We start from the raw sequence: 27,737 nt of genomic DNA on the forward strand, positions 1-27,737 counted from the left end.
TATTTTGTCCAGAAATGGTAGGGAAATGTCGGAAATGGTCCAGGTGTATTTGAGTGCCGGATGGAAGTTAGTGGTGAAATGGATGACGTTTTTGTCCAGAAATGGTAGGGAAATGTTGGAATTTTTGTGCAGAAATGGTAGGGATCAAAAGGATTGCTTAGCCTGTGCAGTCTTACCATTGCAATGATCTGTAGCTCATTTCATTTTCCAAAGTGAAGGCACACTGATTGTAAATGCACTGTTGCCCCATCAATAGGGTTATGTCTGGCACACGCTACAATACCAGATTGAACCTTTGTAGGAATGTTATCTTGAAATTTTATTTTAAGAAATATTTGAAGTGGGAATAAAAGCCACTATAGATGTCAATTCGAGAAAATCTTAAAATATCTTGCAGGCAAAAGTAATTACAAAGAGCAATGTGGTCGCTGATTTCAGCACAGCAACTTCCACAACAGCAATTTGAGATCTGTTAATCTGTTTTTATTAATGTGCATTAAAGGTTTACATTTTGGCCCAGCACATAACAACCATTCCTCTTTGAGGTGATGCTTTGATTTGCCTGTGTTCAGTGGGATTTGAAACTGGCTTTCTGACTTGAAGTATAGCTTTGTATAGTGTATAGATTTGCTTCTTTTCTTGCCCTTATTTTAGTTTCTCGTTTGTCGTGCTAAGACACGGTCTTCATTGTCATGTAGGTGAGCGGCATGAGATCTTCTGTAGCTCACTACTTTCTTGTTATAAAGAGAAGCTTCATCTTGCTGTGGCTGTATTGGCCTTGGGTGGAGTTGAAAAGATAAAATCATCACATGTCAATGAATCCCTGTAACTTTGAAATTGTTCTCGAGACCTGATTCTAGCTAGAACCTGCATTTGTCATCTTGAGGATTAATGGGTACACTGAATAAAACCTCAGTGGAGATACGGAAGTGGGTGTTTAAAATTTTAAGTCTACTAGCTATCAAACTGCTAGTTGAGCTTGTGAATCTTGGATAACGCATCTCTAATTTTCATTGAGTGTGGAATGGGCCTTTTCCAAAGCAAGTAAATTATTTTTTGGCAAAACTAATGCCACCTGAAGCATCAAAATGTCAGTGCCCTATCTTCTCGCTGCCACTTAGTAATCTCAGTCCTCGTCTCTTCAGGCAGTTTAAATGACTTTCATTTGGTGCTAATTGCAACCCTTTGACCTCTGCTTTATACCCACGGTCAAAAATACAGCAGCAAACTGTACGTAACTTGTGGCTCAGTCTGAAGGTCTCGACCTGATATGTCACTGTTCCTTTTCTCTAGAGATGTTGTCTGACCTGCTGAGTTACTCCAGCTTTTTGCGTATCCTCAAGTCTGATTTGTTATAATAGACAGGCAATGACAGCATTGATTCCTGTAAATTAGTTCAATGGATCTTCTCTTGCCTGATGATAAATAGAAACTGTTTAATCTATCATCTGAAATTTGGCAGCTTCAGTAATTCAACACTTGGCTCCCATGTGGAGCATCAGCCTAGACTTCTGCTCAAAGTCTGCAGTAAATCCACAATCTAGTGACTGGGTCAAGAACATAATCCATTCATCCATAGCTGGCTTTCAGAGCAGTAAGTTCCTCCTTTTCTCTTTGCCCAATTGTGGTTTGACAAACTGGCCTGGCAAGTGAGCCTTTTAGCTTTGAATGCATGAAAAATTAATACCACGTTTGATTAATTCTTTACGTGAAAAATATCCTCTTGACACTACACAATTCACCCCTTCAAAACAGGCAAGGTTTATTGCATTAACCTCCAACCACTTTGGCAAGAAGTCTACATAATTGCAATCAAGATTGGGTAACAGTGGATATGTGTTTATTCACTTTCCAAAACTGGGACTATTTTGGTGAATTATTTGAAAGTAGAAGTGGAATACTCTTTTGAGTCTCGTTAGTGCATGCGGAGAAGTAGATTCACAGGATTTGTATCATCCCAGGTTTCAGACTACTATTCAAAAAGTAGTTTAATTGCTGTGTATTGTCTACTGTTGTCTTATGGATAGGGAGAGCTCTTAATGCAGATTCTTGACTGGGCCTGAAATTAATGACTTGGTACCAATATCCTTTAACCAAGGGAAATTGCAGTTGCTACGTCAAGAATCAAGTGTTTAATGGTCATTTCTACCAACATTTTTTTTACTTGCAGCAGCATATGTCTGTAAACACAATACTCACAACCTGTAATAATCATTCAATAGACAATACCAATACTAGTGCTTAAAAGCTCAGTTGTGCAACCAAAAATTGTTAGTGACCCTGATGTTTGTTGAGAAGAAGCCATCGTTTAACCTGGTGGACACTGATTTCAGGTTCTTATACTTTCTCAATAGTAGGCGTGCAATGAGAACAAACCCAGGGTGGTGTGGGTCTCTGCTGGATGTCTCTTATAGATCTCTATGGCAGGGAGGTCAGTACCTGTGATGGGCAGGGAGGTGCTGACTATTTACGATAATCTCCTCTTTGTTCCTTGCTGAACCAGACTGATGCAACCAGTCAATATGCTCTCCACCACACTTGCACAAGTTCAATGGTATGAGTTGACACTGAATCTCCTCAATCTTGACAAAGAGGATGTTCTGATTGCTTCAATGGTCTGGGCCAAGGGTAGATCTTCAGATGCATCCCCAAGAACTTGAAGTGGTTGACTCGCTCCACCACTAACCCATCAATGGAGATTAGACTGGGGTATGCACCAGATTCCCAGCATGTAGCCAATCAATGTTTGGATTGAGTGCCAAGACTCAATCACTGCTACTTGAACAGCATGTAGTTATCAAGACACAAAAGATAAATTGTCAAACTACTTTGTACACTGACAAATCTCCCTGTTATTGTTATAAGGTTGCTTGTAATAACTTGCACAAAGTGACACTTAAATATCCCATCAAAAGGATTGCATAGTTTGTGCAATATGTTACCGTCACAATGATTTGTGGCTCAATTATTTTTTTTCTGTTGCACGTTCCAAAGTGCAGGCACTCTGATTTTGGATGCACTGTTACCCCATCAATGGGGTTTCACCCATCAATGAAGATGGGTTTTGTGGATCCTCGGCTATCCCCTTCTAAAGTCAACAATCATTCCCTTGGTCTTGCTGACATTGAGAGCAAATTGCACAGCAAAGGTTTCTGTTTCAGGCTGTCCATCTGCACAGCATTGCTATATTTTTCTGTAATTGGATGTTCCTTATAGAATGGCAGCAGTTCTAATTAGCTGAAAAGGACCTTGAACCTGAATCAATTACATGTGTATGCACTGTAAAGTGAGTGTTGGGCTTCAAGCGACAGCAGAAATTGGAACTTGGTCAGCTTTTGTAAATTAATTTAGAATAGCTAGAATACCGTCATGCAATTTGTATGTTTAAATATGAAATGCTACACACAATATTGGAACTGTTACACTTTACTGTGTTCAGTAACTTTGTAACACCGTAGCCAGTTGTACTAATTTGGCATGTAGCCAGTTGGCATTGATTCCTTGCTCTCAGCATTGTTCAGTGGCAAATTGCTTTATTAGGCCACAGATGAAGTTGCCCGCCCTTTGTGTTTAAACCAAGAGATTTTGCAGAAGTTTTGGTAATACTGTGGTAACATGGTACATTTTGGTTGCATATGCAATTTATATTGTCCCTCAAATCTAAGCAACGATATTTGCTGGAAGCATTTCTTAAATCTTGAGCAATATAACTAACAAATTGTAAGAATTTCTTTCTGACATCTCAAATGGATGGTGTGTCGGCAGGAGCTGCAGATTCTGGTTTATACCAAAGATAAGCCAGCATCTGAAAAGTTTCCAACCCTAAATGTCACCTAACCTTTTTCTCCAGAGATGCTGCCGACCCTGTGAGTTACTCCAGGATTTTATTTCTATCTCAAATCTATAGGTTGGATGTGGCCCATCTGTCATAGTTCTAATTGGACAGTTTCTCCCTATCCTCAAGTTTGAGTTTTTAAATATTTATTTGGAAATCCTGATGGCATCGAGCTCAGCAGGTGTTGTCTGCCATCCACCCTTTCAACTCGCATGCATCTTGGTCCCCTTTATAGGCTAACCAGGCCTCCGGTTGCTACATTCTACTTGTATTGACTAGAATGTATTTCCTTGTGTTTCCTTTAAACTCGGTGTAGACTGTAAAATGTATTAATACTGTAAGATCCAAAAGTAAAAAATGTGAAGGCATTAAGAGAATAACAATAGTTTAATGCAACAAGTCCCCAGCATGCAAGATTGAATTTTCTGGTTTTGCCATATTTGTTATCTACCAGTCTGATCAGCTAGTGAAATAAGATATAACTTGTGTAACATTTATAATTTGGGGTGGTGCTGAGTAGAGTTGCTGCCTTGCAGCGCCAGAGACTAGGGTTCGATTCTGACTATGGGTGATGTCTGTCTGGAGTTTCTGTTCTCCCTGTGGGTTTCTCTGGTTTCCTCCCACACTCCAGAGTGCAGGTTTGTAGCTTAATTGGCTTCGGTAAAATTGTAAATTGTCCCTAGTGTGTAGGATACAGGGTGATCGCTGGTCGGCATGGACTTGGTGGGTCGAAGGGTCGGTTTCTGCCTTATCTCTAAAATAAAGTTTACAAAACCCCATTTTATTTTTCAGGTCCCGCAATGGTTCTAAGATTCCGAAATGTCTTTCCGTATACCCTCCCTGGAGTGTTGGCCCTACTTGGCTGGTGGTGGTTCATCACCCGAAAGAAAAGCAATAAGAAGCCGCTTATTGATGCACCAGAACAAAACGCCAGGGTTGGAGAAGAGAAACGTGCAACTGTGGAAGATGGTAAGAATGATATAATGCCAGTTGCCAAGAAACATAACCAGAATGAAAACACAGCCAAGTTGCAAGCAGTGCCTACATTACAAGCCGAAGCATTGGGGAAAGCGGATGTTGCTGGCAATTTGTTAGATACCAGTGAAGAAAATGCTCAAAAGTTGATCCTGGACTCGTCCCCATCCCACGAAGCTCTCTTCATGCCCAATGTGCAAGGACCCATTCAGGTATCACCCAAAGTTGAGAAGGATGGTTACCTTCATCAAATGGTGGATAAAGTTAGCATTGATTCTTTGGAGGCCCGGCAACCTTCCGTTTGCAATGTGGTCGCATGTTCTCCTTTTTCTGTTGCAAAGTCATCCGATAATCTGGATGCCAAAGGTAAACTTGACAAAACTTTACCAAAAATCATTACAACCCCTTCTATGGAATGTAAACAGCTGGTGTCTGACCACCACACCATGGAAAGGCCTGAACCAGAAGGTGAAAATTCGGGAAATACAACAGAGCCCCCATGTTTCAACCCTGTGCTCAATGGCGTTGGTATCGGCCCCTATTTAATTCCAACTGGTCTTCGCCAAGAATCTGAGCAAGGAAGCAAATTACATAAAGAAACGCGCTTCGCAGATGATGGCTTATCCACTGAATCAATTGACAGACGAGTTCATTTGGACAAGATTGAAGAGGCAGCTGCTAGTTTGATCTCTGAGGTAATAATGGCAGCTAAAGAGGAATTGTGTTCTTCACGGCTAGATCCTTGTGCAGAAGGGGAGCGCACAACAGGAACGGAAAGTAACAAGCTGACAAATTCTGCTGCTGACACTACAGTATTGCCTGCGGCTGGAGATGTGCAGAAAGTTTGTGTTGAGGTGAAGGAGGGCAATGAAGTGGAGTGTGTTGCTAATGAGGTAGAAGTAACACAGAGTACGGTCCCAAAGGAGAAGGCATTCAAAGACTTGAGCCAAGATGTCGCTAAAGATGAAGAGCAGGGCCATTCTGCAGAGCTAACAAGTACCAAAGGATCCAGCTACACTTTTGAAGATAATCCAGTAGTAGAAGACCCCGGTTGCCACTTGGAAGAAGGAGCTGCTGGGGATTATCTACCCCAAACCGATGTGGATTTATGCAAGCTGGAAAACCATGAGGGCTTGTTAAGTAACAGTGTTCAGAGTGAAATGACCTCCAAAGAGAAGCTAAGGGCAAAGTTATTGTCAAATGAATCAATTGTGAAAGGAAATGTTTCGAAGGATTGTGTTAAAGTTGCATCTGGGAACACAAGTTGTGTGTGCACAGAGGAGCTGCAGCCCAATACATTTAGTGAGAAGTCTTCAGAAGACTTGAACATTGTGGCAGAGGATTCGGGTTGCAGTGTCTGCTACTCGGAAGATGGCGCCGGAGGAGAGGATTTGCCACGCAGCTTACTCGAAAGCACACTAGATAGTAAGAAAGAGGACACACTAAATGACTCTGCAGCTGGAGGAGATTCCTTGGAACAAGATCCAAAACATGGACCTAAACCTCTACAAGATGACACTGAAATGATGCATGCTAATGGAGGTCAAGTGGAAGGCACTAATGGGCCTGGCCACATGCTGCTCGAAATGGATTTTGATCATTCTGGAGGTAAATTAGCCGTCTTAATGTAACTGAAATAATGTAGATTTACATGACCGAGCCACATAAAGATGTTTACACATCCACTTTAAATAGGATTAGACCTAATTATAATGTACTTCAATCTTATGGTATACTCTTTAAGAGTCCTTACAATCTTGAATAAATTTGTATTGACTTAGCCAGAAATGCTAATGGGAGCGGGAAAGCAACTGAGCATCACTGCAAATTCACACCCCATAATCTATTGCAATATAGGTCTACACACCAACATGCATTTGTGTGTATTTGTTCATGTTTGAAATGCATATCCAAAAGTTGTCTGATTTTAAATCCTATACACTTTCCTGGTTGCATGATCAACTTTTTGTTTTGAAATTAGCTGAACCACAAAGGAAAATCCTGAGGACGTGATTCCCAGAACTATTTAAACACCTTTTTTCATTTTTAATAAGCCAACCAGGCATGTTGTTCCTAATTGCAAACTTGCTGAGCGACAATAATGCAAATGGTGTTTCTATCCCTATCCTTAATGATTTGAGTCGGTTGTATGGTCTTTCCTCCACTTCCCAGGAACACAATTCTGTTCAAATAGCCTCTTTAGCAAATTACTGAATATCACGTTGGGAAAGGTGACATTAAGCTTAGTAGATCAGAACATAAAGCAAAGAGACCCTTCAGATGACCATGATACCAATTTAAACTAATCCCATCTGCCTGCACATGATCTATATCCCCCCCCTCCCATTCCCCTTCCCCTTCCCTCCCTGTTCATGCCTGTCTACATTCTTTGACATTGCTATTGTATCTTCTACTTCGTGCCCTAGCAGCATGTTCTAGGCACCCACCACTGCATATAAAATAAAGCTTGACTTGCATCTTTCAACTTTCCCCTTTTCTCCTTAAACCTTACCAGAAAAAAAGACTGTTTGATTTGATTAAGCAACTCTTAATGAATCCTATGTGATTTGATCTTTGGCCCAGCCCACCATGTAGGAGATTTTGTGTAAGAAAGAACTGCAGATGCTGGTTTAAATCGAAGGTAGACCCAATGCTGAGTTAACTCAATGGGACAGGCAGCATCTCTGGAGAGAAGGAATGGGTGATGTTTTGGGTCGAGACCCTTTTTCTAACAGGTGTCGGGAATGGGCGGGACAGACATAGAATGTTGTCGGAGACAGTCAGACTGGTGGGAGAACTGGGAAGGGAGAGGGGGATAGAGAAGGAAAGCAAGGGCTATTTGAAGTTAGAGAAGTCAATGTTCATACCGCTGGTGTGTGAACTATCCAAGCGAAATATGAGGTGCACTGGGCCTCACTCTGACAATGGAGGAGGCCCAGGACAGAAAGATCAGATTGGGAATGGGAGGGAGAGTTGAAGTGCTGAGCAACCTGGAGATCAGGCAAGTTAAGACAGACTGAGCGGAGGTGTTCAGCGAAACGATCGCCGAGCATATGCTTGGTCTTGCTGATGTGGAGGAGTTGACACCTGGAACAGTAGATGAGGTTGGAGGAGGTGCAAGTGAACCCCTGCCTCACCTGGAAAGACTGTTTGGGTCCTTAGATGGAGTCGAGGAGGGAGGTAAGGGTCAGGTATCTGTTTCCTGTGATAGAGACTGAGATCTAGAAACGGTGGGGAGATGGTCCAAGTGAAATTGATTTGAGTGCAGGGTGGAAATTGGTGGTGAAGTTGATGAAGTCAGTGAGTTCTGCATGGGTGCAGGAAGTGGCACCAATGCAGTCGTCAATGTAGTGAAGGTAGAGTTTCAGGATAGGGCCAGTGTATGCCTGGAACAGTGATTGTTTGATGTCCCCTACAAAGAAGCAGGCATAGCTGGGGCCCATGCGAGTGCCCATAGCTATGCCTTGGATTTGGAGGAAGTGGGAGCAGTCGAAGTTGTTGAGGGTAAGGACCCGCTTTGCTAGGCGGAGGAGAGTATTGGTAGATGGAAGGTACAGTAGATGGAAATTGGCTGTTTCTGCGGTCGAGGAAGAAACAGAAGGCTTTGTAGGAGATTTTAGTCTATGTAGACAACATCTACTGCCCTACCTTAAACCTTTGTCACTGTCAAACTCTGACATATTTGTAAGGCAGGACCTCTTCATCACAAGGGTCCATGTTTTTAAAACTGCAACATGTCCCATTCCAAAAAACTTTGGCTGTTCTCTACTCTTCTGGCACTTCATCCTATGGTTAAAGACGCCATGATCTGTCAAGGCCCCCAACAATCTTCCCTCCGTACCCTGGGATAGGGGACTTGGCTACTGAAAAGTTTTTCAAGATGCTCAATGCCATTCCTTCATCTTAATATAGTCCAAAATATTAAATATGGCACTAATCTCAGCATTATCCATGTACATATCTGTCTTTAAATAGACCTACTCATTCCATAGCTATACTCCTGCATCTAATATTTATAAGGAATGTCTTGATTCCTCTTAAACCTACTTGCAAACAACATTTCGTCCCTGCTTCAGTTACTTCTCAAAGGCCTTGTCTGATCTCCGTACACCTTGCACAGCTTATTTTACTAAGTTTGCTATTTCTCTTGACATCTAGTCCCTGAACCTTGCTGTCCTCGTCTCATCCTTGTTGGAACATGCAAACTCTGAACTCGTCTTTGACAGTTAATTGGCTTGTGAAATAACCCCGAATGTGTAAGGAGTGAGTGAGAAAGTAGGATAACGGCATGTCATGTGAATGGGTCTGCAAGGTCCCGACCTGAAACGTCACCTATCCATGTTCTCCATACATATGTTGGGCTGCTGAGTTACTTGAGCACTGTCCTTTTGTGAATGGGTGATTGATGGACTTAGTGGGTCGAAGGGTGTGTTTCCATGCTGTCTTACTAAACTAAAAGGCACTTGCATGCCAGATATGGAATTGTTCCCTAACAGCTGTCCCAATATACTTTCTCCAGTTTCTTCCTTGTGGTGTTATTGGCCTTCCTCAATTTAGCACTTTCACCCAAGTTCCAGTCTCATCCTTATCCATATACATAGCAACGTTGAAACTTCCAGAATTATGATCACTGTTTCCGAAATGTTCTCCCACTGATACCTCAATCACCTAGCTGGGCACATTACCTAATCATGTCTACTATGGCCCTGCCCCTGGCTTATCTACAAACTTTCTGGAAACCCTTCTTTGTGTTACTAACAAATTCTTCCCCATCTAACCCTCAGGCACTCTGGGAGTTCCAGTCAACATTGGAGGAGCTGAGATTGTCCACCACCATGACCCCATTTCCACATCTTTCCATTAAATGTGTCCATATCAACTCTTGCTCCTGCCTATTGAGACCTATAGTATAACCCTATAGTGATTGCACCTTCCTTATTCCTGAATTAATGTTCTCTCAGTATTACTGAAGCAATGGGGTTGAGATCCTGGATGTTCTATTTAGTCAGGGCTAATGATCACCTATCCTCTTTCATACCCCTGATCTCCACTGCTACTAATTGCTCTCCTGCTTTTGGTGTGCAGAGCTGAATAAGTTGATGATCTGCCATTGAACTGACAAACTACACAGGCAGGTGTCTGATCTGATGGTGCTTGCATATTTGATCCAACAGTGTGTGGAAATTGTGCCAGACCTCTTAATTTGTGCTTAAAGTCTAAATGTCTAATCTTAGTCCAACCCAAGTTATACTGTTGATCATCAAGTCTTCAATAGTGTCTTTTGTTTTGCCACTCAGTGGATGCCTGTTCTACTGGGCAAATATTTAAGGATGAGCCAACTATTAACGTTTATTACAGTAGCCCATTTATTTCCACAATTGGAATGGGGGGGAGAAATGAGTTCAAATGTTAAAGCCTGCTTCTGAAATTCAATGAACACTTGGAAGTGGTTTATCAACTGGTGTGACTGTAATGGGCAGACTTATTCAAGAGTAAATGAAACCTTTGGCTTCATGGATGTCTACGATTATGGGCAGACCACTTCATTCCCCAGCTTGGTACATCTGTAACAGGTCGGTGACAATCTAACATTGTATTTATTTTTGTATACTCCTGACCAATGCTAATACACAAACCTATACAAACATCACAATACAAACACTGCTATAAACTGATTTGAACTGGAGGTTGCATGTCACCCTTTTGAGGCTCTTTAAGGAGAGTGTGCCTTTGGCCGTTGGCATAGGTGCTGAATTATCTAATTATTTTGCCTTTCATGGGGAATCCTTGTGAATAAAAGCACTTCCTGAATTTTCCGTTGGCCAGAATACTGCCATTAGACCTTGCAGAGGGTTGTTTTCTCGATCCTGTTTCACCAGTTGGTTGAATCATGACTTTGATCTGGTCACTCCCATTAGTTACCTTGACTCTATTTTGAGTAACATTCACAAGCAGGAAGCACTTAGCTCTATGGCCAAACCAACTGAAATTCTGACACCAAGTCTTGGGTTTCCAGGTCAATCTCTGTTCTCCTTCCTAATGACCTTCAACTGTTAACTTTAATTTCATTTTGGAGTTTCTTCTCAACAGGTTCATCCAAGAATTTTATTTAACTTTGATATAATGTATAAATCTATTGAACGGATCTAGTCATTTTGTTAGCTCAAGTTTTGTACAAAATGGCTTGCCTTGCAGTCTGTCTAAGACCATCTTAGCTCAGTTAGGCAGCCTGAGTTGACTTCTGTCCAAGTGGCCGTGGGACCCTGTTCACACAGACTATCAAAAGGTGCCCTCCAACATCAAGATGCAGGGTAGTAATCTGATCCTGGTTCTTTGGCAGTCTAGACAGAGCTCAATTGTTATTAAATCCAAGATGGCACCCAACTCCAGGCAACCCAACTCTGTGCCAGTCACAGAGGTGGATCTACAATCACGCGTTACAAATGTTGGGGACAGTACAATTGTGTGTACCCTTCCATTTTAGAATATTTAGATGTTCCACAGCTCAACATATTATTTGCTAATTTAGCTTACCAACAATGTCGAACGACTTAAATGTTTTCAATGTATTTGCCAGGTTCTGATGTAAATAGCATGGATTCGAGTGACAGTGGCTGTACTGCCGGTGGTGCAGAAGGTCATAACAGAGATGGCGTTGCTCCAAGCACAACAAAAGGCAAAGCTGAGTTTACCATCTGGGAGGTACAGGTGCCAAAGGTAAAACAATGTTTGCTCTCTTCCCCCCCCACCCCCCCCCCTCCCCCCCCCGCCTGTGACCACCCATTACCTGGCACGCTTTGTAGTCTCTCTTCTAATCCTGCTTTTTTTTCTCTATTTCTCTCCCACCCAAATTCACTAAAGTAGGGCCTCAACCTGAAAAGTCACCTATCCATGTTCTCCAGAGGCACTGCCTGACCTGTTCAGTTACTCCTGCACTTTTTGTCCTTTAATGTTATGTTCATGATGTTTGGAGATTGTCCTTTTATGGATATTGAGTGATTGAGCACTCCACATTGAATTTACTTGGGACATGTGAAAGTAATTGATGCTGTGTTCCACTTGTTCCTTTAACCTTAACATAAAAATATTCAGGATGCAAATTGTTTAGTCCACTTTAATTGTTTCAAAGTGACACCTTGACTGATATTTTTGTATTTATTTTATAATCTGCAAGTAGCACAATGTTATCTTGGTCAAGCTCAATGCTTCATAAAATGCACTGAGGTCACCATGTGGAAAACGGCTGCTATTACAGATAAACCAGAATCATCTTTTAGCTGAACTTCTGATCGCCATTGGTGGTGTTGCAAGGTGACAGTCAGGGGAACGATAGGGGCTGCAAAAAGAAAGAGTTGGACTTTATTTACACTGTAGACCGCTTTTGTTCACTACACCTCGCTGCCAGCTTAAGCAATTGAACAGCAAATGCTGCTCCTGCTACTGTGAAGTTAGAAATGCTGCTGTTAACAAAGCAAAGACGACTGACTGTGGAGATAGTTACCGACTTAGATAGATATTGGTTTGACCCAGGTTAATTTAAACGTGGGGAGAAGAACATGGCATTGGAGACGCTAAGAACCGTAAAATGCGAGAATCCTGAGCAACAGTGCTGGAGGAGCTCAGTGAGTTGGGTGGCATCTGCGGAGGAAATGGACAGATGCTGTTTTGGATCTAGACTCGTCTGACTCGAGATTGGGCTGCTGTAGGATTATTAAGTATATACTTGGCAGTTTGGCATAGACTTGGTGGGCCGAAGTTACCTGTCTGCTGTATGACGCTAACCCAAAGAGCAATGTATGGAATTGGACTTTAGACTTTGGATGCACAGCTGCATAGAAACAGGCTTTTCAGCACACTGACCAGCGATCACCATGTGTACTAGCACTATCCTAAATACTAGAGGCAATTTCCAGAAGCCAATTAACCTACAAATCTGTACATCTTTGGGTATGAGAGGAAAACGGAGTACCTGCCGAAAACCCTCGCGGTCGCAGTGGGAATGTGCCATCTCCGTATAGACGGCATCTGTGGTCGGGATTAAGCCCTGGTCTCTGGCACTAAGATAACTCTACTGCTGCACCATTGTACTGTCCTGAATTGGACCAAATAGCTGCAAAAATCAGTTTGGGCTGACTGGCTTGGTGCTTCAGCATTGCCAACACTGAAGATGATTTGTAATCTTCACTTGGGGGCTACTTTGGCTCAGCACAAGGGTTATGCACAGTGATGGAATTGCAATATAAAAACCACATCTTGGTAATGGAATACCCCATGCAGAATGTGACATTTTGGTAATGTTCATGGGCACAATACTCTCCCTGTAACTTTCTATTCACTGGCCTTTCTTTGTGTTCGCAGCATCTAGTTGGACGGTTAATTGGCAAGCAAGGGCGGTATGTGAGTTTCTTGAAGCAGACCTCTGGTGCCAAGATTTACATATCCACATTGCCTTACACGCAAGACTTCCAGATCTGCCATATAGAAGGTAGGCCAGGAGTGTTTATTTCTTAGCTTTATTCTGTCCCTTGTATGCTGGCAAATTGCAGAACTGTCTTGCCTGCAGGTTGTCGGTCATGGGGAATATTCCAGCCACTTTAGTCAAAGACCAAGTCGCACTCAAGACATACAATTTTGCAAGTCAATGACTGCACTACTGAGGCAGTATTGCACAGAGGTGACAGTTTTCATCACTAGAGTCTGCCTTTTGGTAGGCGCACAGATCTATCAAAATGGGGATTCTTGTCAATTGTCCTGACGGACATCATCAGATATTCCCTTGGGATTGAGGATGCTTGCATTTCGTATTTGTGGATGCTAAAGTGACTAAGGCTAATGCAGAAATCTCAGTGCTTGGGTTGGAGGTGCGCCTTTTTCCTGTAGGGCTCCTGTGCATGTGATTCAACAGCACAATCTTAAAAGTCGTCATCCACTTTGTGTATAAACTATTTAAAAGATTGTCTTATTACTTGCCCATTTTGGGGAATCTTGTCGGCTGCATCTGAATAGTAATGACTGTATTTGCAACATGGGTGATGGATGACTGTATTTGCAACATGGGTGATGGAGTTTTATGGTACTTGTCTACATTATATACATTAGGCACAATTATAATTAAATACAATAATGCAAGAGTAGTAGATTAGTGAGACAGCACACGAGTCATTGTTTCTGGTGCCATCTTGTACTAGAGTTCAGAGTTGTTTAAAATATTGGGTGGTGAATCCATGGAATTCATTACCACAAAGCTGTGGAGGCCAAGTCAATGGATATGGATATTTTTAAGACAGTGGTGAATAGATTCTTGATTCATAAGTTCACAAGTTATAGGGGTATAATTAGGTCATTCGGATGATCGATTCTAATCCGCCAATCAATCATGGTTGATCTCTGCCTCCTAATCCCGTTTTCCTGCTTTCTCCCCATAACCTTTGACACCCGTTCTAATCAAGAATTTGTCTCTGCCTTAAAAATATTTACTGACTTGGCCTCTGCAGCCCTCAGCGACAATGAGTTCCACAGATTAACTACCCTCTGACTACAGAAGTTCCTCCTCGCCTCCTTTCTGAAAGAGCGACCTTTAATTCTGAGGCTGACCTCTGGTCCTAGACTCTCCCACCAGTGGAAACATTCATTTCACATCCACTCTATGACTTTCATTATTCTGTAAGTTTCAGTGAGGTCCCCCTGTCAAGTGCTCAAATGCTAACCCACTCATTCCTGGACTCATTCTTGTAAACCTCCTCTGGACCCTCTCCAGAGCTAGCACATCCTTCCTCAGATATGGGGCCCAAATTTGCTCATAGTACAGTGTTGGGGGTTCTGGGAAGAAGGCAGGAGAATGAGGTTGAGAGGGAAAGATAGATCAGCCATGAGTGAATTGCAGAGTAGACTTGATGGGCCGAATGGCCTAATCCCGTTCCTAGCACATAAACTTATGAATATAAAGTCTTAACTTGGCAATAAAGGCTTGTTGTTCTGGAGGCGGCACAGGGTTGGAGTTGCAAGGGTCTTCCTGGCTAGGTGATGTGTCGATGTCCTTCTCTGCCACACTTCCCCAGCAGACCGCATCTATTCTGTGCACTTGGAATGCCATCCCATCTAATTGAGTCCCGTGTTGCTGTGGAGCCTCCAGCGGCCCACTCCACCGATACCTTGAACATGGTGCACGGCCCGTGAATGTGCTATCCCTCTTCTCCGGCAGCCATCGCTCAGACACTATGTCCCGCAACTGATCTTGGGACACCAATCCAATCAGAATTGAACCTGGGTGTCTGGCGCTGTAAGGCAGCAACTCTGCTGCTGCAGCACTGTGCCGCCCTGTTCCAATTCTTGATTAGTAGCTTTAGGCAATGATACCATTCTTGCTAATCACATAGTTCCAATGATTCCTTTCTTCCAGAACTCTTGTACATAAGTGCTTGCTTGTTAATGCTTCCATTTAAGGGCAATTGTAGTTTGTATTTGGCAGATTATTCGATCAGCATGCCAATTCCAAAGGCTCTGGTATGTTGGGACTAATTAAATCTGTTTTGTAATGGGCAGATCCAGGACAATTGAACAATGCGTTAAACAGTTTGGTCAGATGCAAACCAAATTGGATATCAATTTCAAATATGGCTATGCCTTGGTTTGTTTTTTTCACTTCAGCACATTATTTGCAATTTGAACTAGTTCAGTGTAGTTTGTTCATAACAGCTCAATGCGATGGGTAGTTGTTGGAGTGCTGTATGATTTTCAGTGACGTAGCACATTACTGATACACTGTAGTCTAACATGCTTGGCAGACTTTATTATAATTGTCTTTAGACACTAGCTAATTGAGAATTCTCATTCTCGATATTCTATTTTATAGCCAAGAGTTAGTAGGACAAAATCTATAAGTTAATGTGATTTTTTTTTTTTAAATCCCCTGGCTTTTAACTGCCAAGCTAAGATAGTAATTTTACAGCTTCACTCAGCTGCCTGGGCTCGGAGCATTATGGGTTTATCCACAATGTTAAACAATTGTGCAAGTGCTATATCGCAGGAGGAGCTGCTTTGCATACGAGATGTTAAAGGGGCTCCATTCATCTGTTGAAATGGAGAAGCTAAATCTCATGGAACCCATTCATGAGAGAGGTTGGAGCCATTCCAGTAATGTTGCTAACATCTTCTGCTGTAAATTGTGTTTAAGACCTTGCTGCCACATTTGCTTCCAATTGACTGCACCATGATGAATTAATCAATATTTTCTTCTCCGAAACAGGTAATCAACAACAGGTGGACAAAGCACTGAACCTGATTGGAAAGAAGTTTAAAGAGTTGGATCTCACAAATCTATATGCTGCACCTCCTTCACTGTCTCTACCAGCATTGCCCATAACATCATGGGTAAGAATTACCTGGCATTTATACCTAGTTATGGATATATTACATTTTTGATGTCATCTGTTTGATAATTTCCAGAAGGTTTATAGTCGGTTTCAGATTTGTTCTAAACTGGCGCTGGAGTTGCATTTAAAGCTCTAATGTCAATGCCCAGTACCCTGCTAGATAAGATTGCAGAACTTGATACAGTAATACAGTCTGAAGAAGGGTCTCGACCCAAAATGTTTCTCATTTCCTTCACTCCATAGATGCAGCCTCACCCGCTGAGTTTCTCCAGCATTTTTGTCTACCTTTGATACAGTAAACCCTTGTTTTAACAGACTTTAAGATTTCTGTTTTAGCAGACCGAATATATACTTTATATTCTGTGCCCTCTACTGTTAATTGTGTAATGTGAGATCATTGATTGTTTTTCCACATATCAGCCCCCATGTTCAGTTATAACTGGCACCATCTTCCCCATGTGATCTTTATAGTGAGGATTTACTGTATTTTCAAAACTTATTGTCAAGTTGTCCTATTTCTGGTCAAGAAAGAAAATGACAAGGGCTGTCTTTCTCTTGCTGAACTCTCAATCAAAATTTCTGTTTAAATTCTCCGCATGGTCTTAAAACAGTATATGGTTTCATGTTTACTTTAAAGATACAGCGTGGAAACGGGTCCTTCGTGCCACGGAGTCCGCACCAACCAGCGATGCCCGCACACTAACACTATCCTACACACACCAGGGACAATTTACATTTATTCTAAGCCCATTTACCTACAAACCTGTACGTCTTTGGAGTGTGGGAGGAAAGAGAAGATCTCTGAGAAAGCCCATGCGGTCAAGGGGAGAGTGTGTAAACTCCATACAGACAGCACCAGTTGTCTGGATCGAACCCAGGTCTCTGGCTGCTGTAAGGCAGCAACTCTACCGCTGCGCCATTGTTCACCATACTGAACTTAATTTATTTTGAGACTTCAGACATGACATTTATCTATTAGACCTGTGTGTGGTTCAATTCACAAGAAGCTTGATAAGTGTACAGACTTGTCCCAAGAATGGGTAACACCAGGAACGTCGGATGGGGTGGGATCAGCCAGCATCGCCGGAGAGCATGAACAGGTGATGTTTTATGTCGCCCGAGAAATTGCCTGAGGCTTGCAACTATGATTCTGAAATAGAATATTTTTTTTAAATAAAGCCAACACGCAGGTGATCTTAATTTGATTTTAAATGTTTCAATGGTCATAAGCTTTAAGGATTTTGGTTTTTCCAGGCCAGGAGATAGATTGAAATGAAGAAACAGTGGAAGCAAATTTGAGCAATTAGAGTATGCGACCAAGAACTTGAGGCAAATGGCAATATCTCAACAATTGAATGAATCTAATTTTGGACTATTTCACTTATTTGCTCTAATTGCAGAAATTAACAAATAGTGGTAACCAATAAAATCAGTTGAAGGTAGAAAACTAAATGTCACCAGTCGTGGCAAGTAGTTTTGAAAGCTACCCAGCAGGGGATGGTCTCAAATGTGCAGTGTTAAAAGCTTGCATGCTGTGACATTGTTTTCTGAAGATCAGTTGTCAAGTGAATTATTGAACTTTAAAAAATAAAAAAAATAAAATAAAAATGTGGGTTTAAGTTGCAGGAATCCTTCCTGACAAGTATGAAAGCTTAAAAATGAGCATCTGTGTAAATGTACTTGCATTGATTTGGAGTCTTGTTAGACGCTTTAGTGTCTGGCTAAGTTTTAACTGCCTTGTGCAGCTCATGCTTCCAGATGGCGTGACGGTCGACGTGCTGGTGGTGAATATCGTCAATGCAGGACACATGTTTGTGCAGCAGCACACGCATCCAACATGCCACGTACTACGCAACATGGATCAACAAATGTTTCTTCTTTACTCGCAGCCAGGAATCCCAACGCTAACTCCTCCCTTGGAAGTTAAGTCATTATATCCTTGCTAACCTGGGCATGTTGTGCATTTATGATAGAGCTGAAAGGAGTTTATTGTGGATATTAATGTGTACATTAAGATAGACCTTGTTGAATGGTATTCTATTAACGTCTGTGGGTCAAAAATAGTTTGGTTTAGATACAACATGGAAACTGATCCTTTGGCCCACTGAGTCCGCACCGACTAGTGATCACACTGACACTATTCTACCCACGAGGGACAATTTACAATATTTACCGAAGCAAATTTAACCCACAAGTCTGTATCTTTGGAATGTGGGAGGGAACAGTAACACCCAGGGGAACCCACATGGTCACGGGGCAAACTTACAAACTCTGTAGAGACAGCACCCGTCGTCAGGGTCGAACCCGGGTGTCCGGCACTAAGGTAGCAACTCTGCTGCTGTGTCGCCCTTTGCTGCACCCCTAAAAATCGGGCAATTGAGGATTTAGTTTAGATAGTGTTGCTGACAGTTCACGTCACTAGCCAGTGATATTATTTCATGTCCTTGGGCGCTTAAATCGAAGTTGCTATTATGAATGTCCTTGATGGGAGCAAATTAAGTCAAATGTTCAACTTTGCTTGGAGATGGGAGACTTCTTGGTTTGGTTATAAAATCTAAAGTATAAGACACCGTAGCACCTGCAAATTGCTGAGCACAGGAATGTGTGATATAGCAAATGTTCAATGCCAGCTGTAACGTTCTCTTGAGAGCTATGGTCAGTTAAACCCTGCCATCTATACTACCTGACCAGTTGGAGTATCCTGTCATCTACCCTTCCCTGACCCTAGGCTTGTCCAAGATTATCTTTCAGTGCCTTTAATTCTATCACTAGATAGACATTAAGCTGGAGTAACTCAGTGGGACAGGGAGCATCTCTGACGAGAAGAAATGGGTGACGTTTCGGGTCGAGACCCTTCAACCTGAGTTGCTCCAGCTTTCGGTGTCCATCTTCGATTTAAACCCGCATCTGCCGTTCCTACTATCGCTTGTCTCTTTGGTATAATAAAGCATGTGGTGCATCAGTTTAGCCTTGGTACTGGGCATAACTTCACCACCAAGTCTCCCAAACATGGCATGCCAGTAAATTATCCTCGCCCATAAAGTACAATCTGCTTCCAAAAGTGAGACTGCAATGTAGAAATGTGGCCTATGTGGATGTGACTTTTGCACTGTTTTAGTACTGGCATGTTCCATTTACAAACACCTATGAAAAGAACAGAACTTCCCAATCAGGCACTGTCTGGTCATCTCTTCCAGGACAGTGAGCTTCAGTCTAAGGGGTGGCACAGTTGCATAGCAAATAGATCTCTGACTCGCAGCTCCAGTGACCTCTCCAAGTTCAATCCTGACATCTGTCTCGGAGTCTGCAAGTTCTCCATGTAAACAAGTATTCTGCATTGTTGCATCCCAAAATGGCACCGGTAGGGTAAGTGGTCACTGTAAATTGCCCCTTGACTGTAGATGAGTGGGAGGAATTGATTGCATGTAGGTAGGTAAGGTAACATTTATAATGACTCAACTGGAATAGACTCATGAAGCCAAAATGGTTATCCCTGTCAAAAGGAAATGGTGGGAGCGATGGCATGGGCAGGTTCCTCTTGAAGGTCTGTTTTTAGTGTTGCAATTCTGTGCAAGGTGATGCTATTCGGTTCTGTTAGTGTAATTTGATTTGCCGGTCTATTTTCATCACTTGCACGACCATAAGCCATTCAAACTTTCACGCCGCAGCGTAATATTTGCTTTCCCTGCCACCATAGTGGTGCTGAAAAGAACTTGCTGTGCTTTTCATTCCTACAGTTGGTATAATCTGTGCAGCTCCAGCGGGAGAAGGTGCCTGGTGGAGGGCACAGGTTGTTGCCTTTTTTGAAGAAACGAATGAAGTTGAAATCCGTTACGTTGACTACGGTGGCTATGAACGAGTTAAAATTGAAGCGTTACGACAAATCAGGTGATGTACTGCCTTTGCTTGAGTATACAGTTTAACCACAGGTAAATTAATAATCCGAGCCCAAATCATTTGGTGCATGGCCAAGCAAGGTGTTTTCAATCACTTGAATTCAGTTGCATCAGCTCTCATTCTCAAAATGCAATCAAATTGAAATTTGCCATTTCACTTGTGCACGCTTCAAATCATAGCAACTATAAAGTTTGTCATTTGCAAGGGTATCCACTGACATACTGCAGCCAATACGAACCTTGCGTGGGATCGACCAGTAATCATTCCGGAATTAATTTGCTCAATGCTAAAACTTTTATTAAAAATTTATTTTATCTGCATGACATGTTGCCTTTAAGAGTTGTATAAATGGGGGAAATCTCTTCCAAATTGTTTGATTGTAATTGCAAATTGATTTGAAATCTGGAAAATTCAGAATAACGACCTGATTAACAAAATTAAAGTTTTGTTGCCTAAAAAATCTGCATCAACAATGTGGCATGATGCCTTTAAATTAGTGTAGTACCTCCGCCATTGGTTTGGATTCGGTATTCTAAAGCACCTAGTGACATTTCATCTGAATCAGAAGGTTAACGATTCTAGCCTTGTTCCAGAGATAAAATTGCAAACATTGTCTTTTTCACTTTTGTTGAACAGGTCTGACTTTGTGTCACTCCCTTTCCAAGGGACTGAAGTCTTGCTGGATAATATAATGCCCCTCCCAGGTAAGCAATCAATGGCAAGTACTTGCAGAGCCTGCAATTGGAACTTGGCCTGCGCTTCAAGTTCTAGTAATGTGCTATTCAAACACATCCGCCCAAGTAGCAAGTTAATATTTAATTATATTTTGAACTGCAGGCTACATAATGACCTTGTGTGTTAATGTACTGAGCACCAATATTTAATTCTGCAATATGGTGACGTTTCAGTACTTGGAGGGAAAATACCTTAAGGTCCCTCTAAGGTCTCCAGCTGTAAAAATGCTACAAAACATTTGTTCCAGTTCATTGCAAATCTATTGGTGTCATTCAGTGAACTTGGTCATTGCTGTTCCTTTATAGTCGGGGTTTACATCTACCCAACTTTTAAGCATCGTTCAATAAGGTGTCTCACTACCATGTTCTTCAGGCAGTTAAATGGGAATAGCTGTTGGGCTTGCTAGTAGGTTTAGATTTCTTATTGCTATGTGAACTTGGGTACAGGGAGAAGTTTTAACATGCTATCCAATGAAATCAGGTAATACTTTCATAATCCAGTCAAATGAGAGTTCAACGGGCAGAACAAAGGAGAACATGTAGTGCAGGATGTAGTTCTCAGCATTGTGGCACATCAGTTCCATAGACAAAGTCCGTTGTCAGCAATGTGGTAGAGGTAAATCAAACAGTATCCTAGCTTATGGAAGGAATATTCACAGGCTTGTTAATGGAGTGGGGGCGGGGGGAAGGGAGAGAGAAACTGTTACTGAGTTTGGTGTGCACACTTTCATGTGTCTGTACCTTCTGCTAGAAGAGTGGGGAGAAGCAATGTAATGACCATGTCCCATGAATAAATAACGCGACACGCCTAATCTATTTTGGGTGTCTCGCACCACTTTGATTGATGCATATACTTTCCACTTTTTAAGTAAAATTTTGGACTTTGCTTTTCCATGCTTTACAGATGAGGACCAGTTCTCAGAAGAAGCGAACGCGGCAATGGATGAAATGACACGTGGTGCAGCATTACTTGCCCAGGTAAGAATTGCTTGGAAGATGGCTGCTCGTTTTCAAAGATTCTACTTTCTGCTTTTCAAAGAAAGAAACTAGTCATAGCCGTACAACATGGAAACCTTCAAACCAACTTGCCCATGCCAACCAATATGCTCCATCTGCGCTAGTCCCGCATGCCTGTTTGGTCCATATACTTTCCCCTGTCCAATTGTCTTTAAAATGTTATAGTACCCGTCTCAACTACCACCTCTGGCAACTCGTTCCATAAACACACCACCCTCTGTAGATTAGTGAGTATTGTAGGGACACTTTCCTAGACTTTCAAACAAGCATCAAGGACATTTGGCTCAATTCCACTGTTTGACTCTGAACATGAGCAGTAGAAGTTTATAGTGGCCATTTAGCCTGTTGTGCAGCTCAGCCACTCAGAATGGTAGATCTTTTAAATCAACCTTCATTCTCTCAAGATTCACATTTTTACATGTCAGCTGTACAGGACTTGGTGAGGACCTCACAGCCCTGTTGGAGTTCTAAAGATGCCATGTCCGAAATGATTTGCCCAGTAAATAATTTCTATCTTTGCTTTTGCATCTTGACCTGATAGCTTGATTGTTGCAGGACACAGGCTGGAAGGGGCGCAACATTCTCATCAATGTTGTTTTGGTTAATGAGTGGGTGAACCTTGTTTCTAGCCATGGGTTTGTCTCTTGATCTACTGTATTAGGTGGGGAGAGGTTGATTGCTGGTAAAGTAGTGATGTAACCTTTATTAGAATGAGATGTTCTAGGTGATATCGGGGTGTGCTACGAAGGGTGGTGTGTATTTCACACGCAGTATGCTGGCTTGGTCAATGAAACGAAAACCAATCTCCATTAGACATTAAGAGTTATGAATCGAAGATCCCTAAATCAAATTGAGATACAAGCTAATTAGATGGTGTCATATTTAAAGAAATTAGTCTACTTTCCTATGTTGATGTTTGGTCATGTATGAAAAATGTATCTTGTCCCTTGTCAAGGGACATTATCATAGTCAATGCAAAAGGCATACTGATGTGAGGAACCATGTCTTGTACCTTTCAAGGAGGTGGGAAACAAATTGTAGGCAAACTATTAATTGTACACAGTCCTGTTAAGCATTTAATCACTGGTTATCATTTTTGTTTTCAGGTAACGGGTTATGATAACAGCGGAATGCCTCTCATACACTTGTGGAGTCTAGCCGGTGATAAGGTAAGTTGTGCCTTGTACCTAACAGCCAGAAGTTGTTTTAAGTGGTACACTTTTTTTTTTAAAGTCCCTTGATCACAGTGGGAGATGTGTATTGAGATTTAGACACAGTGGAGTTGGTGTGCAAATTCAACTGAGATTATTAAAATTGTGAAGGGATTAAACATCTCTTCTTCTGGGAGGATGGTATACAGTAGCAAATCAATTGGAACTTCTCTGATTATTCAGCCTGTCAAGTCTATGCCAGCTCCACTTATTTCCCAACAAGTGATTTTCTCTTGTGCCCATCAGTTTGCTGCCCCATTCTCTTGCCCCTTGCCCTCGTACAGATAATATGGCAAACATCAAGCCTACCACTGGGGCACAGTGGCATAGCGGTAGAGTTGCTGCCTCACAGCACCAGGTGCCCAGGTTTGATCTTAACTACAGGTGCTGTCTGGACGGAGTTTGTATGTTCTCCCTGTGACCACATGGGTTTTCACTGGGTGTTCCAGTTTCCTCCCACTCTCAAGACGTGCAGGTTTGTAGGCTAATTGGCTTTGGTTTAAACAAATGTATAAATTGTCCCTAGTGTGTACGATAGTGCTCATGTACAGAGTGATTGCTGGTTGGCACAGACTCTGTGGGCTGAAGGACCTGTTTCCGTGCTATATTTAACGTCTACCATTTAGTGACTATACTGCACTGCAAGTACTTTCACTGTGATTGATGGCCGGTCATCCTAGTGGCACATCATTTAAGTGCTGATCTGTGCTATGAGAAGTTATCCAGTTAATGCACAGTCAAGAAGAAAATTCCCTGCCCAATTTGAACCTGCTGAAATCTTTATGCATTATTGCCAAGAAAAAAGAATGAAAGGCCGAGATGATGTGGAGGGGATGTTTTCAGTAGTAGGAGAGAGCAGGACAAGAGGGCACAACCTCAGAATAAAAGGATGTACCTTTAGAATGGAGATGAGGAGGAATTCATTTAAACCAGAAGTTGGTGAATCTGTGGAATTCATTGCCCCAGACAGCTGTGGAGGCCAAATTATTGGATTTTTGGTAAGCGGAGATAAATTCATGATTAATAAGGGCATCAAAGGTTACGGAGAGAAGTCAGGAGAATGGGGTGCAGGGAAAAGTAGATCAGCCATGATTGAGTCTGCTCTGCCATTCAATGGACTGAATGGCCTATTTTTCTGTCTCCGGGTCCAAAATGTTTGTCAAGTTTGAGATTAATTGTATAATTGAAAGTTTATTAGTTTGATCGTCCAGTGCTATCGTCCACTCGATGTCTAAGATTGTGTTTAAAATTATTTAATTTGAATTGACTAAAGAGCAAGATAAGAATTTGATTCATTAAATTGGATCCGATCACTTGAGCAAAGTGTAGTCAATATTGCAATGATTGGAGATCTCCAAAGAGCTGGAGGAAGTACCCACCCATGCACTATCTGGAGGGTAACTTTGTTCTATTTTCTCCGAAGGTCTTGTTCTTGAATCAAATCCTGGTGGAAAAAGGACATGCGCAATGGATGGAGAACTACTAGTCTGCAGATGAAGGCCATTTTTCTAAACTCATTTTGCACTGCATTGTAATTCAATCATTTGCTCGCTGTGCAGATGTGTATATAAGTCATTGTATTAATATTTTGTAAGATCTCACAGTACATAAAGGGAACTTTTTCAAAATTATGGAATCTATATAGGTAAGTGATTGTCACGCGGTTATGTCTTGTCTGATTAATTTGATATTTAAAAGAAACCTTGTCATTGTACAGAATAGGTTTACTAGATTACTTGAATGGAATGATATTGTGATCAATGAATTCTTTGCTACTTGGTTGTACAGACCTGTAAAAAGTACCCAAAAAAACTGACAGAATTCAGCTTGTGTGGTGTTGTTTTTTTTTAAAATTATAGCTTGGAGCTTCTCATCTGTTTTGTCACTTGTGGTTTTTGTATTTCCAATAAGAAGGAAGTGTGTTGTCCACTAACACATTTGGGATTTATGCATAATCAGCTAGAAAGGTCAGTGATGCTCTTAGTTGAATATAAGGTAGCTTCAGATCCTTCAGGATATTTACACACACTTGAAGTGCTGCTTTATTGCAGCAGGGAGGCAGTAGTCCACTGTTGGAACTGCTGTCCTTGGAGCTGCTTAAACCCAAGCCTTGTAATTCCTAGTGGATATGCTATCCTAAGAAACTAGAATTCCAAATTTTTTGTTTAACAAACTTGCCAGCTGAAACTAGTTTCTTGTGGTTTGTCCCTAGTTCAAATTTGCCAACTAAAAGCAAATGCTTTTGAGATATTCCGTTGTATCCACCCCCCCCCCCCCCCCCCATGCATTCTGTGGCTTGACTAATGGAGCGATCCTTGTGTCCAATGGTGGCTGCAGATGAGAAGCTTATTGCTCCTTTTGTTCTTAAAAATAAACCAGCCATATCTAGCACCCATGCAGCTCGCAGTGATCGGATAGTGTTTAGTACTCGCTCTTGTGGCCGCAGCAGTCTTGGTTCAAATAAGAGTCATGGCATTAGCTGTCCCATTAAAATGGGCTTGCAGTTTTTCAGGGCGGTGCAGTGACGCAGCAGAGTACATTCTCTTTGTGACCATGTCGGTTTTCTCCAGATACTCCAGGTTTCCTTCCACATTCTAAAGTTGTACAAGTTCGTGGCTTGATTGGCTTCAGTGAAATTGTAACTTGTCCCCAATGTGTAGGATAGTGCTAGTGTACCGGTCAGGCCGAAGGTGGGCCGAAGGACCTGTTTCTCAAGTCTAAAGTAAATCTCTGGAGAAGATGGATAGGTGACGTGTAGTGTCCGGGCTCTTCGGGTACTTCCTTGCTCCTCCAGCCACTTTGCCAGCTGCCCCAGCTCCTTCACAACACCAATTGTGTTTTATCTTTGAAATTCTCACAATCAATTTCATCCATTTTGAATCTTTTGGCACAATGGCACTGCATTAAAGCTACTGCATACACAGTGGCAGAAACCCAGGTTTAATTCTGACCACTAGTGCTGTCTGTGCAGAATTTGTACATTCTCCCTGTGACCAAGTGGGCTTCCTCCAGGTGCTCCGGTACTCGCCCACATTCCAATGACGTGCAGCTTTGTAGGTTAATTACTCTGTAAATTGCCCTTGGTGTATGGGATGTGAAATTAGGATAACGTAGATCGTGTATAGGGGTGATCATTGGTAGGTGTAGACTCAGTGAGCCAAAGAGCCCGTTTCACACTGTCACTAAACTAAATTATTTTATCATATTTTGCCCATTACTTTGTCCATATAGCCTAATTGGAACTTGCCTCCTGTGTTTTTCTTTTCAGTTTAATGTTAAGATATGCAGAAGAAAAACATTATCCATTCTCTCCAATCTTCTCAAATTTCCTTGTGGCTCATCTCTGATCCATTATTTGCAGTGACAGACCACACTGGCGTTTTATGGGTAATTGTGAAGGCTTGACATCTCCAGATTTGTGCTCCTGTCTTATGGCTCTGTCGGCCCAGCAGTCTACCTCTTTATTTGTGTCATGTTCCTTAGTTATTGAAAGTGACAAGTCTTTTATTAGCCCCAGCTTCAACGGTTTTTTAGAGATACAGCGCGGAAACAGGTTTTTCGTCCCACCAAGTCTACACCGACCAACGCGCATTAACACTATCCGACACACACTAGGGACAATTATACCAAGCCAATTAGCCTACATACCTGTACGTATTTGACTTATTTTCATTCTGTGTGTGACATCTATTTCATTAGGTGCAATTTCATTTGTTTCACGACAGGCTTGTTTCAACACAGTTTGATTGTCCTGCTTTTTAATTGAACTAAATTAAAAATGTTTAGGCAAACTTGCAATTTTGTTCAAATTGGTCACGTAATCTGTGCAAGATCAAAACATATCAATATGCCACACCACTAAATATCTTTTGATGTGTAACCATTGTTACAGAGGGAAGTTACTTAGCAAACTCACTGCAACTCGTTGATTTAAGCCCAGACGTTTCTTCAGAATTGCAGCATGAAATACCACAATTTAGTCTCTTCTGAAAGACAGTCCAGCACTTCCCTGTGTTCACTGATTTGAGACTCATTACAAGAGCTTGACTTGATGCTGAGTGCTGTATTCCTGCCAACACATTCTGCCTGCCTCAATATGAAGTCATCTTGAAACCACAGTGTAGTAATGAGGCTGGTGCGTCTACCTTGTCTTTTCAAGCCCCAAACCAATCTAGCCCAATTAATTTACAGATGTACAAATTTGTAAGTCATCCTTAAAAATTGGAGAGTGGCTGGAAGAGTGTGGCAAACGTTGTGCCTCTTTTAAAGGGATGCAGGGAAAATGCTGGAATCTATAGGCCAACATCAGTAGTTGGAAAGTTACGAGAGAGTATTCTGAGGGATATGTTATACAGGCATATAGACAATAGGTGCAGAAGTAGACCATTTGGCCCTTCGAGCCAGCACCGCCATTCAACGTGATCATGGCTGATCATCCCCAATCAGTACCCCGTTCCTGCCTTCTCCCCATATCCCCTGACTCCGCTATCTTTAAGAGCCGTATCTAGCTCTCTTGAAAGTGTCCAGAGAACCGACTTCCACCGCCCTCTGAGGCAGAGAATTCCACAGACTCGCAACTGTGTGAAAAAATGTTTCCTCGTCTCCATTCTAAATGGCTTACCCCTTATTCTTAAACTGTGGCCCCTGGTTCTGGACTCTCCCAACATCGGGAACATGTTTCCAGCCTCTAGCATGT

General features: G+C 42.0%; 1 protein-coding gene across 1 annotated transcript in view; it reads left to right on the forward strand.

Annotated features, from left to right (window-relative positions):
• Positions 1-24,914, forward strand: part of akap1 (A-kinase anchoring protein 1) — a 44,622-nt gene extending 19,708 nt beyond the window's left edge. The window contains exons 2-11 of the mRNA XM_033045699.1: positions 4,628-6,418; positions 11,388-11,527; positions 13,169-13,295; positions 16,056-16,180; positions 17,928-18,105; positions 19,920-20,070; positions 20,716-20,783; positions 21,718-21,791; positions 22,937-22,999; positions 24,465-24,914. Of these exons, the coding sequence (XP_032901590.1) occupies positions 4,636-6,418; positions 11,388-11,527; positions 13,169-13,295; positions 16,056-16,180; positions 17,928-18,105; positions 19,920-20,070; positions 20,716-20,783; positions 21,718-21,791; positions 22,937-22,999; positions 24,465-24,527 (2,772 nt within the window). The 5' untranslated portion in view covers positions 4,628-4,635 and the 3' untranslated portion in view covers positions 24,528-24,914. The remainder of the gene's footprint in view (positions 1-4,627; positions 6,419-11,387; positions 11,528-13,168; positions 13,296-16,055; positions 16,181-17,927; positions 18,106-19,919; positions 20,071-20,715; positions 20,784-21,717; positions 21,792-22,936; positions 23,000-24,464) is intronic.
• Positions 24,915-27,737: the final 2,823 nt, after the last annotated feature.

The sequence above is a fragment of the Amblyraja radiata genome, chromosome 28 (assembly GCF_010909765.2).
Source record: "Amblyraja radiata isolate CabotCenter1 chromosome 28, sAmbRad1.1.pri, whole genome shotgun sequence".
NCBI lineage: Eukaryota > Metazoa > Chordata > Chondrichthyes > Rajiformes > Rajidae > Amblyraja > Amblyraja radiata.